Source organism: Salvelinus alpinus, chromosome 7 (assembly GCF_045679555.1).
Source record: "Salvelinus alpinus chromosome 7, SLU_Salpinus.1, whole genome shotgun sequence".
Taxonomy (NCBI): domain Eukaryota; kingdom Metazoa; phylum Chordata; class Actinopteri; order Salmoniformes; family Salmonidae; genus Salvelinus; species Salvelinus alpinus.
The window spans coordinates 51,036,675-51,050,137 of record NC_092092.1 but is presented as its reverse complement, the minus strand read 5'-3'; the positions used below and the strand labels follow the sequence as shown (position 1 = coordinate 51,050,137).

Genomic DNA, 13,463 nt, shown 5'->3' with positions numbered 1-13,463 from the left:
CCCTACAAATCGATAAAAACATAGCTAACTACCAGTGAATTGAAAACGTGTCCCATCTATCTTTCTGTGCAGCTGGCTAGCAGGCAGCTCACTCTATTTATTTAAACTTTATTTAACTAGGCAAATCAGTTAAGAACAAATTCTTATTTTCAATGACGGCCTAGGAACAGTGGGTTAATTGCCTTGATTCAGGGGCAGAACGACAGATTTTTACCTTGTCAGCTCGGGGATTCGATCTAGCAACCTTCTGGGTACTGACCCAATGTTCTAACCACTAGGCTACCTGCCGCCCCTCTTCTAAGCCGAAGCAAATTTTTTTCTGGAAACAGTGCAGTTTATCCTCCCATCACCAGATTAACTCAACACCAAAAATAACACTACAATGTAACCAACTCAGGTGTAGGCATACCATAGAAGTAAGCTATGTTATTAGACTAGTAGCATTCTGTGTTACAGTTCAGACTTTGTGAGAAGTGTTTGTCTGTGTTGGGCTATGTGTGATATGGTGTGTGTGCTGTGAGCGTGTGGGGATGCTGAGAAGTGTGTGTGTGTGTGTGTGTGTGTGTGTGTGTGTGTGTGTGCTCGCACACACAGTTGGTCATATTATTTGGCAGTCTAGGCCTAATAGAACCCAACTGTGATATATACAGCCTAACAGATACTAATTGGTAAATAGTAACCTTGCTTTTTGTTCATGATTATGTAATCCCAATTATATGTACTCTGTTACCAGCCCTGGTGTGTGTGTGTGCACAAGCTACACCTTACTAAGCCTAAACTCCCAGTTTTGCATAAAACATCAATATACATTAAAGCGCAAACCAGATGGGATGACGTATCGCTGCATGCTGGTTAAGTGTGCTTTGAATTCTAAATGAATCAGAGTGTCAACAGCAAAGCATCCCAACACCGTCACACCACCTCCTCCATGCCTCACGGTGGGAACCACACATGTGAAGATCATCTGTTCACTTACTCTGCGTCTCACAAAGACACGGCGGTTGGAACCAAAAATCTCAAATTTGGACTCATCAGACCAAAGGACAGATTTCCACCAGTCTAATGTCCATTGATTGTGTTTCTTGGCCCAAGCAAGTCTCTTCTTATTATTGGTGTCCTTTAGTAGTTGTTTCTTTGCAGCAATTCGACCATGAATGCCTGATTCGCGCAGTCTCCTCTGAACAGTTGATGTTGAGATGTGTCTGTTACTTGTACTATGTGAAGCATTTATTTGGGCTGCAATCTTAGGTGCAGTTAACGCTAATTAACTTATCCTCTGCAGCAGAGGTAACTCTGGGTCTTCCTTTCCTGTGGCGGTCCTCATGAGAGCCAGTTTCATCATAGCACTTCATGGTTTTTGCGACTACACGTGAAGAAACTTTCAAAGCTCTTGAAATGTTCCGCATTGACTGGCCTTCATGTCTCAAAGTAATGATGGACTGTCGTCTCTCTTTGCTTATTTGAGCTGTTCTTTCCATAATATGGACTTGGTCTTTTACCAAATATGTATATCTTCTGTATACCAACCCTACCTTTACACAATACAACTGATTGGCTCAAATGCATTAATAAGTAAAGAAATTCCACAAATTAACTTTTAACAAGGCACACCTGTTCATTATAATGGATTACAGGTGACTGTCTCATGAATCTGGTTGAGAGAATGTCAGGAGTGTGCAAAGCTGTCAAGACAAAAGGGTGGCGACTTTGAATAATCTCAAATATACATTTTGATTTGTTTAAACCTTTTTGGTTACTACATGATTCCATATGTGTTATTTCATAGTTTTGATGTCTTCACTATTATTCTACAATGTAGAAAATAGTAAAAATAGGGACAAATCCTTGAATGAGTAGCTGTGTCCAAACTTTTGACTGGTACTGTGTGTTAACAACGGCCACAATATGACCAGCCTGAGGCTGATGCCGTGCAGGTGTTCGTACACATGCATATACATACACTCATTCAAATGCACACGTGCACATACACGGACACACACACAGGTAAATAGTGCCATACATGGACTCAAACATATATTCAGCTGGCCTTGCTGTTATGATTTTTGTTGTCCTTGCGGTCTTTGTTTTTTGTATATTTGTTTTTCCTTTATTTCTCTTTTGTTCATTTGTTGGTGCATGGGTGGGGTTCTTGGGGGTGGGGAATGGATTTTAATTATATCCATTTTTTCTCGTGGGGGGGGGGGGGTCTTGGAGGGCTGGCGGTTGGGAGCTTGGGCCGGTGACTGTTTCGGGTCCCCGTTTTTGACCTTGTGGGAGATCTGTCGACGTGCCCTTGAGCAGGGCGTTGACCCTGGTTGCTTCTATGTGTTGCTCTGGATGGAAGTCTGTTAGATGACTAATGTACAGTCGTGGCCAAAAAGTTGAGAATGACACAAATATACATTTCCTCAAAGTTTGCTGCTTCAGTGTCTTCAGATATTTTTGTCAGATGTTACTATGGAATACTGAAGTATAATTACAAGCATTTCATAAGTGTCAAAGGCTTTTATTGACAATTACATGAAGTCGATGCAAAGGGTCAATATTTGCAGTGTTGACCCTTCTTTTTCAAGACCTCTGCAATCTGCCCTGGCATGCTGTCAAATAACTTCTGGTCCACATCCTGACTGATGGCAGCCCATTCTTGCATAATCAATGCTTGGAGTTTGTCAGAATGTGTGGGGTTTTGTTTGTCCACCCGCCTCTTGAGGATTGACCACAAGTTCTCAATGGGATTAAGGTCTGGGGAGTTTCCTGGCCATGGACCCCAAAAAATCGATGTTTTGTTCCCCGAGCCACTGAGTTATCACTTTTGCCTTATGGCAAGGTACTCCATCATGCTGGAAAAGGCATTGTTCGTCACCAAACTGTTCCTGGATGGTTGGGAGAAGTTGCTCTCGGAGGATGTGTTGGTACCATTCTTTATTCATGGCTTTGTTCTTAGGCAAAATTGTGAGTGAGCCCACTCCCTTGGCTGAGAAGCAACCCCACACATGAATGGTCTCAGGATGTTTTACTGTTGGCATGACACAGCACTGATGGTAGCGCTCACCTTGTCTACTCCGGACAAGCTTTTTTCCCAGATGCCCCAAACAATCAGAAAGGGGATTCATCAGAGAAAATGACTTTACCCCAGTCCTCAGCAGTCCAATCCCTGTACCTCTTGCAGAATATCAGTCTGTCCCTGATGTTTTTCCTGGAGAGAAGTCACTTCTTTGCTGCCCTTCTTGACACCAGGCCATCCTCCAAAAGTCTTCGCCTCACTGTGCGTGCAGATGCACTCACACCTGCCAGCTGCCATTCCTGAGCAAGCTCTGTACTGGCGGTTCCCCGATTCCGCAGCTGAATCAACTTTAGGAGACGGTCCTGGCGCTTGCTGGACTTTCTTGGGTGCCCTGAAGCGTTCTTCACAACAATTGAACCGCTCTCCTTGAAGTTCTTGATGATCCGATAAATGGTTGATTCAGGTGCAATCTTACTGGCAGCAATATCCTTGCCCGTGAAGCCCTTTTTGTGCAAAGCAATGATGACGGCACATCTTTCCTTGCAGGTAACCATGGTTGACAGAGGAAGAACAATGATTCCAAGCACCACCCTCCTTTTGAAGTTTCCAGACTGTTATTCGAACTCCATCAGCATGACAGTGATCTCCAGCCTTGTCCTCGTCAACACTCACACCTGTGTTAACGAGAGAATCACTGACATGATGTCAGCTGGTCCTTTTGTGGCAGGGCTGAAATGCAGTGGAAATGTTTTGGGGGGATTCAGTTCATTTGCATTGCAAAGAGGGACTTTGCAATTAATTGCAATTCATCTGATCACTCATAACATTCTGGAGTATATGCAAATTGCCATCATACAAACTGAGGCAGCAGACTTTGTGAATTTTTTTATTTGTGTCATTCAAAACTTTTGGCCACGACTGTACACTACCGTTCAAAAGTCTGGGGTCACTTAGAAATGTTCTTGTTTTTGAAAGAAAGCACATTTTTGGTCCATTAAAATAACATCAAATTGATCAGAAGTACAGTGTAGACATTGTTAATGTTGTAAATGACTATTGTAGCTGGAAACAGCAGATTTTTTATGGAATATCTACATAGGCCCATTATCAGCAACCATCACTCCTGTGTTCCAATGGCACATTGTGTTAGCTTATCCAAGTTTATCATTTTGAAAGGCTAATTGATCATTAGAAAACATCAACAGTGAAGAGGCGACTCCAGGATGCTGGCCTTCTAGGCAGAGTTCCACTGTCCAATGTCTGTGTTCTTTTTCCCAACTTAATCTTTTTATTAGCCAGACTGAGATATGGCTTTTTCTTTGCAACTCCGCCTAGAAGGCCAGCATCCCGGAGTCGCCTCTTCACTGTTGACGTTGAGACTGGTGTTTCGCGGGTAGTATTTAATTGAGGACTTGAGGCATCCGTTTCTCAAACTAGACACTAATGTACTTGTCCTCTTGCTCAGTTGTGCACCGGGGCCTCCCACTCTTTATATTCTGGTTAGAGCCATTTTGAACCTGTAATCGAAACCACAAATGCTGATGCTCCAGATACTCAACTAGTCTAAAGGCCAGTTTTATTGCTTATTTAACAACAGTTTTCAGCTGTGCTAACATAATTGCAGAAAGGTTTTAATGATCAATCGGCCTTTTAAAATTATAAACTTGGATTAGCTAAAACAACATGCCATTGGAACATAGGAGTGATGGTTGCTAATAATGGGCCTCTGTACGGCTATGTAGATATTCCATAAAAAAGCCGCCATTTCCAGCTACAATAGTCATTTGCAACATTAACACTGTATTTCTGATCAATTTGAAGTTATTTTAATGGACAAAAAGTGTACTTTTCTTTCAAAAACAAGGACATTTCTAAGTGACCCCAAACTTTTGAATGGTAGTGTATTTTTTGGTTAGTACAGACAAATTAGCATATTAACTATCTAATTTGCATACAGTATAAACATTTTTATTCTAATTTCATGGCGCATGAAGATTTGTTAACATGACCACACTACTTTAAATGATTGATCTTAAATTACTGTAATTGTATACCATACTGCCTAATTTGCATATTAAGTGCCTACTTTGCATAAAATAGCATTGTCATTCCATAAATACAATTATATTTGAATCATCTCGGTGTTCTACATCAACCCGGAGAATTTCATAACAATATGACCACCCTATCTTGAGATATTGGACAAAAAGTATTGAATTTAAGAAGAAAGACAGGTGATTTGGTGCCTTATGGACAAGGGATTAACATTGAAAAAGGTCAAAATATGTTGCGGACAGGTCAATCACTTGAAAATAAGATCTCAGCAATAGAAAGTCCTATCCTCATGAAATAGAGTTTTTGGTTTTCCTGAGAAGTCTCTCTATAACATGGAATACAAAGTATAACACCAAAACCAGTTTCATTTTGTCCCCGAACAATAGGGAATCCATTTCAGACGACAGCTGTCTAATTGATAAATTACCTTGATGCATTGCCACAAATTAGACACAGTTTAGTGCACAAAAGCTCAGTAAATATAATCTGTTAAATGCACAGAGGAAACAACCCCTTTCCTCTTACCTGACCCCCCCCCCCCCCCCCTTACTGCACTACATGCAGTAAACCCACCCATGGGGCATGCTTTTATGACTAGTGCAATGACAATGGCCAACAGCGTCAGACTTTGTGCATGTGTATGTAGAGGGCCACCCACCCCCCAAGGCCAGGGTAATTGTCAAGGTTACCATTGCAGTTTGCACGCAAGCAAGGGGTTGGGGACATGGAAGGCTGACACACACAGGCCTTTGTGCCTTTTGACAGAGAAAAGCAACAGAGTGTGGCAGAGGAGATGGTGGCACCTAAAAACAGCACTTCCTGTCTCAGTCTTTCACATCAACTATGACCAGGGGGGAAAGAACTGAGAAGATAGGCGAAAATCTGACCAACTCCACCACAAAATTACACCAAGAGCCCAAAACACAACATAATTCAGAGATCTTCTTCCAAGTCAAGACAGTAGGATCTACAACTCATGGGACATCAATATTCACAGTCAAACTTTCTCAAAACAATACATTGAAAGCCAAAGCCCAAAGACTATGAGAGGTGCTCTGATAAAAACTACTAAGTGTGAACTTTAGCACGCTCACTTAAGGAATTCAATGATGTGTGGACTGACAGAGTGATACTACCCAGCCATTATACACACACATTTTGAAAACAGTTCCTTTCCCCTCCCCTTGTCTGGTTCTCTGATGTGGGCAGGCTGTGAGTTAGGGGCAGGGCTTGGCAGGGGTATACAGGTTGTCCAACTGCTGCCAAATAGATCCTTGCCAGCTTTGTCAGTAAATAATGCCACTTATGCCAGTATGTGTGGCAAGCCAAAAGACAGACTCACCAACTGCTGTGTGATACCAACCCCTGACCATCCCGACACCCAGCTTGGTGTGTTTGTGTGAATGACAGACAATTACAGGCAGTTATGAAGGTCATGCAAAGACGTTCATTTACAGACCATACGATTCCAAGTCTAAATAAAGCCATAACAAAACACACAAGACTAACCTTCATGTGACTGACCAAACAGTCACCCACATTCCCTAGACTGTGTATAGAGAAAACAGTGGGAACACAAAAGCCTACTTGTCCTGTGTTTGGTCTCTTTGGAGACTCAGGTTTCCCAATAGCGATGGAACTTCGGTTTGCATGAGGTTGTAACGATGCATCGTTCCTACAACCCGCCGAAGACGTAACACGCGTTTCCCAAAACAACACGCAGAGAAAACAGTCGCTACGTGTGTCGTTGGGAGTACGTGTTCGATACTGATAGGATCGAACGAAAGGCATCACTGCTCTCGGATCAGCTTTCTCAATTCACATCTTACCTTAGAACATTAGAAGTATTTCACAATACTGACGATGGATCAGCTCCTAGAGCAATATTACCACCTACGGCTGCAAAAATTGAGGCGGCTTATTCTAATACTTACCCAAGAAAAATGTACTAAATCACTGATTTTGCACATGTTAGGCTGCACATCATGAAATACACTTAGTGTAAAAAACACATTAGGAACAGCTGCTCTTTCAATGAAAGGTAAAAGCTATTATTTCTTATTGATGTCACTTGTTAAATCCACTTCAATCAGCGTAGATGAAGGAGAGGAGACGGATTAAAGGATTTTTAAGCCTCGAGACAATTGAGAAGTGGATTGTGTACCATTCAGCGGGTGAATGGGCAAGACAAAAGATTTAAGTGCCTTTGAACACGGTATGGTAGTAGGTGCCAGGCGCACCGGTTTGTGTCAAAAACGGCAATGCTTCTGGGTTTTTCACGCTCAACAGTTTCCCGTGTGTATCAAGAATGGTCCACCACCCAAAGGACATCCAGCCAACTTCACACAACTGTGGGATGCATTGGATTCAACATGGGCCAGCATCCCTGTGGAAAGCTCGACACCTTGTAGAGTCCACGCACCGACGAATTGAGGCTGTTCTGAGGGCAAAAGGGGGTGAAAATCAATATTAGGAAGGTGTTCCTTATGGTTTTGTACACTGTGTATATTGAGACAAAATTAGACAGTAGCCTATAAGTAGCAAAATATTATTTATTAATCATGAAATGTCAATATGATCGAAATAGGCCTATAGCCTACTGTTTATATTTTAATGCAGTCATCTCAGTTTTCTTTATACGTTGCTTGTTTGTATCAATTGCAAAGACATTATCAACTTTGTATTTGTAGTAAATTTTGTTATGAAGTTAAATCGGCTGTCACAGGGAGACAGAAACCATGTTTAGCATAGATACTCTGTGTATAAATTGACGTGGGAGGGCAAAAAAATATCAAACGACACACCTCGCTGTTCTACGAGTAGTCTGAGGCACTGCACTTAAAGTGTTTTAAGTGCAGTGTTAATAACGATGGTTTTGGGAAACAGCTCAGTTCCTACGAAGGTTCTAACGATGAACTTAAGCCTTAAAGATGCTTTTGGGAAACCGGGCCCAGAGTGGTTGAGACCAGCTGGGAAAAGAACTGACCTGGTCACTAGCCTGGTTAGCCAATAGCCATCCTCTCACCCCCGGATTATATTTTTCCATCTACAACTCTTTCCACACAGTATTTATTTACCAATGAAACTACCATTGACTAATTTGCTTGTTCACCTTAACATCCCACACCAAAGAACAACGCCTCGTCCCTCTCCATAACAGGTGTTTCAGTTTCTCCCTTTTCATTCCATCATTCTTTTTCTCCAAAGGACTTCAAGCACATGAAACCATGTTGAATACTTGAAACCAGGTAGACATTTTGTATCAAAGGCATGTAAATGTGTTAATGATACAACATTAGGACACTTCCAAAAGCGACAACCACTAAGGCTCTTACTGTTGTCGTCTGTTTTTTCCCCCCATTTAAGGCTTTTTCTTTTGGAAGCTTGCTTACACACACCCACAGAGAGAGAAATAGTTATTTTGCTATCTGTTCTCCCAATATTGATTGAAACTGACAGACATGGGAAATGGTTACCCAGTTTCCCAAAAGAAAACACCCGTCTCTCCCTGCTGGCAGTGTCTGTGCCCCCCCCCCTTATCTAGGCATGGACTCTGTGTGGGACCTCTAAAGGCAGTGGGGGACTATAAGTGTCTCCTCAGATGTACAGAGCAACGTGAGATCTGACCTTCAGCATCCCACTGGAACGAGAGAAAGAAAGAGGAGACAATGATGTCCATCGCTCTCGGAATCACCCCTCCTCATCTGTGTGCACTTAAGATTGGACAAAGGCAAGTGTACACTTGATAGCGGTGTGGATGACACAGCGCACACATTATACGTGCACTACAGCTTGGAAAACGACACTAACCCTTATAAGACCAGTCTCTGTTTTCTAAAACACTCAATTTGGAGACCAAATTAGATTAGGTTATACAAAACCACAACAAAAGTAAAACAGAGCACGGGACTACAAGGAAGTCTAGCAGGCAGCGAACAGTTCTTGTGTGTGTGTTACTTGAGGAGATGACTGGGCATGTGAGCCTGAGCCCCGGTAGTCTGTGTGTGTGTGTGTGTGTGTGTGTGTGTGTGTGTGTGTGTGTGTGTGTGTGTGTGTGTGTGTGTGAGAGCTGGACATGAGTCACCAAGAAACTACTGTTTGAGCAGTATGCCAGCTGTGATTTTGTGTGCATGTGTGTGTGGCCTGGAGTGGGTATGTGTGTATCTTATGTATCTTGTGTCTGTGTCTGTGTCTGTGTCTGTGTGTGTGTGTGTGTGTGTGGTGGCCCAGCAGTGACAAACCAACTTTCACATCTCCCAAGAGTCACCGTGCTCCAGGGAATTCCGTGAGCCAAGTCGCATCAGACAGAAAGCCACCGAGGAACTAAACAGGGAATTGGTGTTTGAAAAAGAAAAGAAAAACGAAAGATTCTCCAGAATTTCCTGGGGAAAGATGTCTGCTCATAAGAATAAATTCAGATCTACCTAACTAGTTTTATAAGGCGAGAAGCCCTCGACTTCATCTTGAGTCATTCGACCACGTTCCCATGACCTAATTTGTCCATACACGCTCTCCTGTGACATCGATCTACCAACGGATTCATGCATTTGTTTATCAATAATAATATCTTATTCAATCCCTTCATTGCTGGGGAACATTGACCTATCTAACACTGTTGATATTAAATTGGCATCTGCTGAGTGGCAAGGTGCAGTGTTATTCGGCCATCTCAGATAGAGATTGAAACAGCCCTCGGCCCCCATTGGAATAAATGTATCAAACAAGCTTCTGCAATCACGTTTAGCTGTTTGCTTGACTGAATTAATTTGCTAGAGTGCTGGCTGGCTCAGAGGGGCACATCAAGGAATACACACACACAATCTCTCCCCGTTTCGCTCCCGAGGTAATTGCCATCAGTCTGGGAGTCAATATCGAAGACACACACACTCCAGTCAACCGCAGATGACAGTAGACAGGATGCACAAGCCAGAAACAAGGCCTTCAAGAGGAAACTGGTAATAATAATGATGATGATGATGATGACACTGAGGAGAGAATGAGGATGATGTCTTGGCAGGAAATAGCAGGGGGGGGGTTACAGAGAGGAGCCGCAGTTACTCAACAATTAAGTCAGAATAGGAGGCATGTTCTCAGTCTTAATAAGCTACTGTGCGCACACCCCCTCCCTACCTTCCCTGGTAATCATAGAGTTTTTGAGGAATACATGTAATTATTGTGATGTGATACAGTGAATGTGTTGGAGTTGATTGATTTCAGAAAACAGCTTTCTTCACATTGGTCTATGCTTTAGTCTCTGAACCTAATGTATACTCTCTGTAGCACAACCATCAGGAAAGTGTAAAGACCCCAGGATAAATGGCCAAACTGTGATATTTGGACTGCTATTATTAGATAATCTTTTAGGGGGTGGATCAGCTTCAACATTGCAAATATGCGGCTTCTATCAAGTTTGGACACATCTACTCATTCAAGGGTTTTTATTTTTACTATATTGTAGAATAATAGTGAAGACATCAACATGGCCAAGATGTTCAAATATTCATAAATGACCAGCATGGTCAAATAATAATAATCACAGTAGTTGTCGAAGGTGCAACAAGTCAGCACCTCAGGAGTAAATGTCAGTTGGCTTTTCATAGCCGATCATTGAGAGTATCTCTACCGCTCCTGCCGTCTCTAGAGAGTGGAAAACAGCAGGTCTGGGACAGGTAGCACGTCCGGTGAACAGGTCAGGGTTCCATAGCCGCTTTATATCTTTACTGACTAGTTCAAGTATGCTCAATTTACCATTTATCTACTTTAGTAAGTGGGTTTCTACACTTACCATTCCAGGTGGTGAAAAGCACAAATCATCTGTGTCAGACGAGGAGTCTCGTTTTCTTTTGGGGAATTGGTTCTTCATGCTGTTTTGGTGTTGATTGTGTTGGTCGATACATTTCTCTAGCCATATAATTTGTTTTGTGTTGTTATCCAGATGTAAGCTTATTGCCCACGAGTATGTGAAGTGCTAATATTTAGTCAGATTTACAGATATTTCATATTACGTTTTTTATCTTGAGGCATCCTGCTCCGCTGTCTTCAGTCCGCCATTGATCCTCCTATCTGTGGTATTTGTTAAGGTAAATGTGCAGTGTGTCCAAAAACATTTCCCACGGCATGTGTTTGATATGCAAACATTAAAGCTACAATATGCAACTTTTTGGGAGACCCGACCAAATTCACATAGAAAGGTGAGTTATAGATCTTACATTCTCAATGAAAGAAAGTCTAAGGAGTAGATCTGTTCTATGTGTGCCATTTCTATGATTCCAGTTCTGAGGTTTAGTTTTTCATATTTTACTTTCGGTGTTGAACACCAGCTTCAAATAGATGAATATACAATATGTTTGGTTATGGAATATATATTTCACAAGAGGTTTAGATGGTACAATGACTCTACTCAATGACTGCTTGTTTGTCACAAACTGAAATTAGGCAAACTATTAGAATATCAGCAACCAGGAAATGGCGGAGCGATTTCTGCATAATGCATCTTTAATCTTCATGTCCTATCAGGTCCTATCAGAATGAAAAAATGAAGACGCATCCAAAGGGGCGGCAGGCAGCTTAGTGGTTAGAGCGTTGGACTAGTAACCAAAAGGTTGCAAGATTGAATCCCTGAGCTAACAAGGTAAAAATCTGTCATTCTGCCCCTGAACAAGGCAGTTAACCCACCGTTCCTAGGCCGTCATTGAAAATAAGATTTTGTTCTTAACTGACTTGCTTTGTTAAATAAAGTTTTTTTTGTTGTTTTTTTTTAAGCTCAGGGGCACACTGCACACACCCAACACAGTGAAGGTGCACTTCCATTGTGGTGCTAATCGTTTGTATTGGCTCCTGAGAAGAAGGGTCTGCAGGTTTTTTAAAGGGTCAATACGATCTGTGTGAAACCAACTAGAAATAGGCATGAGTCATGACCCTATCAAGTTTCTCAGAAATTTGGCACCAATGTCCAGGGAATTTGGCAGCTGCATCATAATAAGGACAACCGACTGAATTCCAGATCTACTGTAGTAATCGATTGGGAATTTTTCATCACAACTTTGTTTGTATTTTTTAAATTACATTTAATGACTTAAACAAATCATGCATTGGAGTTCCCAACAACATTGTGAGAGGCAGTGGCTTGAAAAGTCCCTCTTTATACGTATAGACTTAATCAAGTGACTTCTGTGCAGAATTTGGTGACTAATTACCACTAAAAAGGAATATTTCAATAGTTGATTTTATTTGTGATATCCTCCCAGTGTTTATGCAACACTTGGCATGGACCAAAGGGGAGTGCAAGGCTCCCAACACTATTGGGGCTTGATGAAAGACCTGTGTGTGAACTGTCAATACATACTGTATACCAGACAGCACTTGGATGGATTCTGGCTGCATTTACACAGGCAGCCCAATTCTGATCTTTTGCCCAATTATTGGCAAAAGATAAGATCGGTCAAAAGACCGCTGTGGCAAAAGATCAGAATTGGGCTGCCCTGTCAGCTGGGAAGTCTGTGTAAACAGCAGCCTATCAGCCTAGGAACGGGCACGTCTGCTTGCCCAGCAACTTCAAAACACACAAAGCACCATACATGTTCAAACCAAGGGGGAAAAGATCCATCCTTAGCCTACATGCACCTGAAGCTTGAGGTTACATTTTTGCAAGTTCCTCACAAACATTGTATCAACATTCATAATCTACAGCTACTTTGTTTCAATATTGCTGCTAGAGATGCGCACTTTGAGCAATCATCTGATTCATAATGTCAACACTATGTTCATACAGAGGGAAATATACCAAAATTACCCTGTCCGTGCAGGCTGAGGAATATATAAAGACGCATGTCTTGGGGGCCTTTAAAATTATGTATTTATCAACAAGCTGTTCAATGTAGGCAAATGTTGCAAAATAAACGCATGACAAAGGTAGAGGGGTCTGACTGGTGCCACCCGGTGAAAACAGACTATTCCTCATGGTCGATGGATAACAGGAAATTGAAATGTCAAACACCAACACCAGAATCTTATTTCCAAACACAGCTACGCGATATCAGACCGATATTTTGTGTCGTTCGTCTCCAACAGCAGACGAAATCTATCAAATCGCCTCAACACGCCCCCGCCTCGTGGTGTGATATAGCAGATACTTTACCTTTGGAGTTGCTGAATGCAGTGTACCAGGAGAGCGAAATGAGTCCGCATAGACCGAACAATACGACCGTTAGGAAGGTGCCATTTCGGAGCCTCATCTCCGGATCCCCGGGCTCATGTCCGAACTTGAGTGCGGGGTATCTGGGCTCTCTCAGCTCGTTTGCTGCACTTCCAGTATAGAAATGCCTCTTCACGCCTGGCAGTCAGAGCGGAGGCTGAGTTTGTTATTGCGCGGCGCTCTGCTCTCGGGTTGACTACTCATTTGCAC

At 42.3% G+C, this 13,463-nt stretch overlaps 1 protein-coding gene across 1 annotated transcript in view; it reads right to left on the bottom strand.

Moving 5' to 3' along the window:
* The window catches only part of mgat4b (alpha-1,3-mannosyl-glycoprotein 4-beta-N-acetylglucosaminyltransferase B), a 215,224-nt gene extending 201,761 nt beyond the window's left edge, over positions 1 to 13,463 (bottom strand). Inside the window, exon 1 of the mRNA XM_071410634.1 lies at positions 13,197 to 13,463. Within this exon, the coding sequence (XP_071266735.1) occupies positions 13,197 to 13,293 (97 nt within the window). The 5' untranslated portion in view covers positions 13,294 to 13,463. The remainder of the gene's footprint in view (positions 1 to 13,196) is intronic.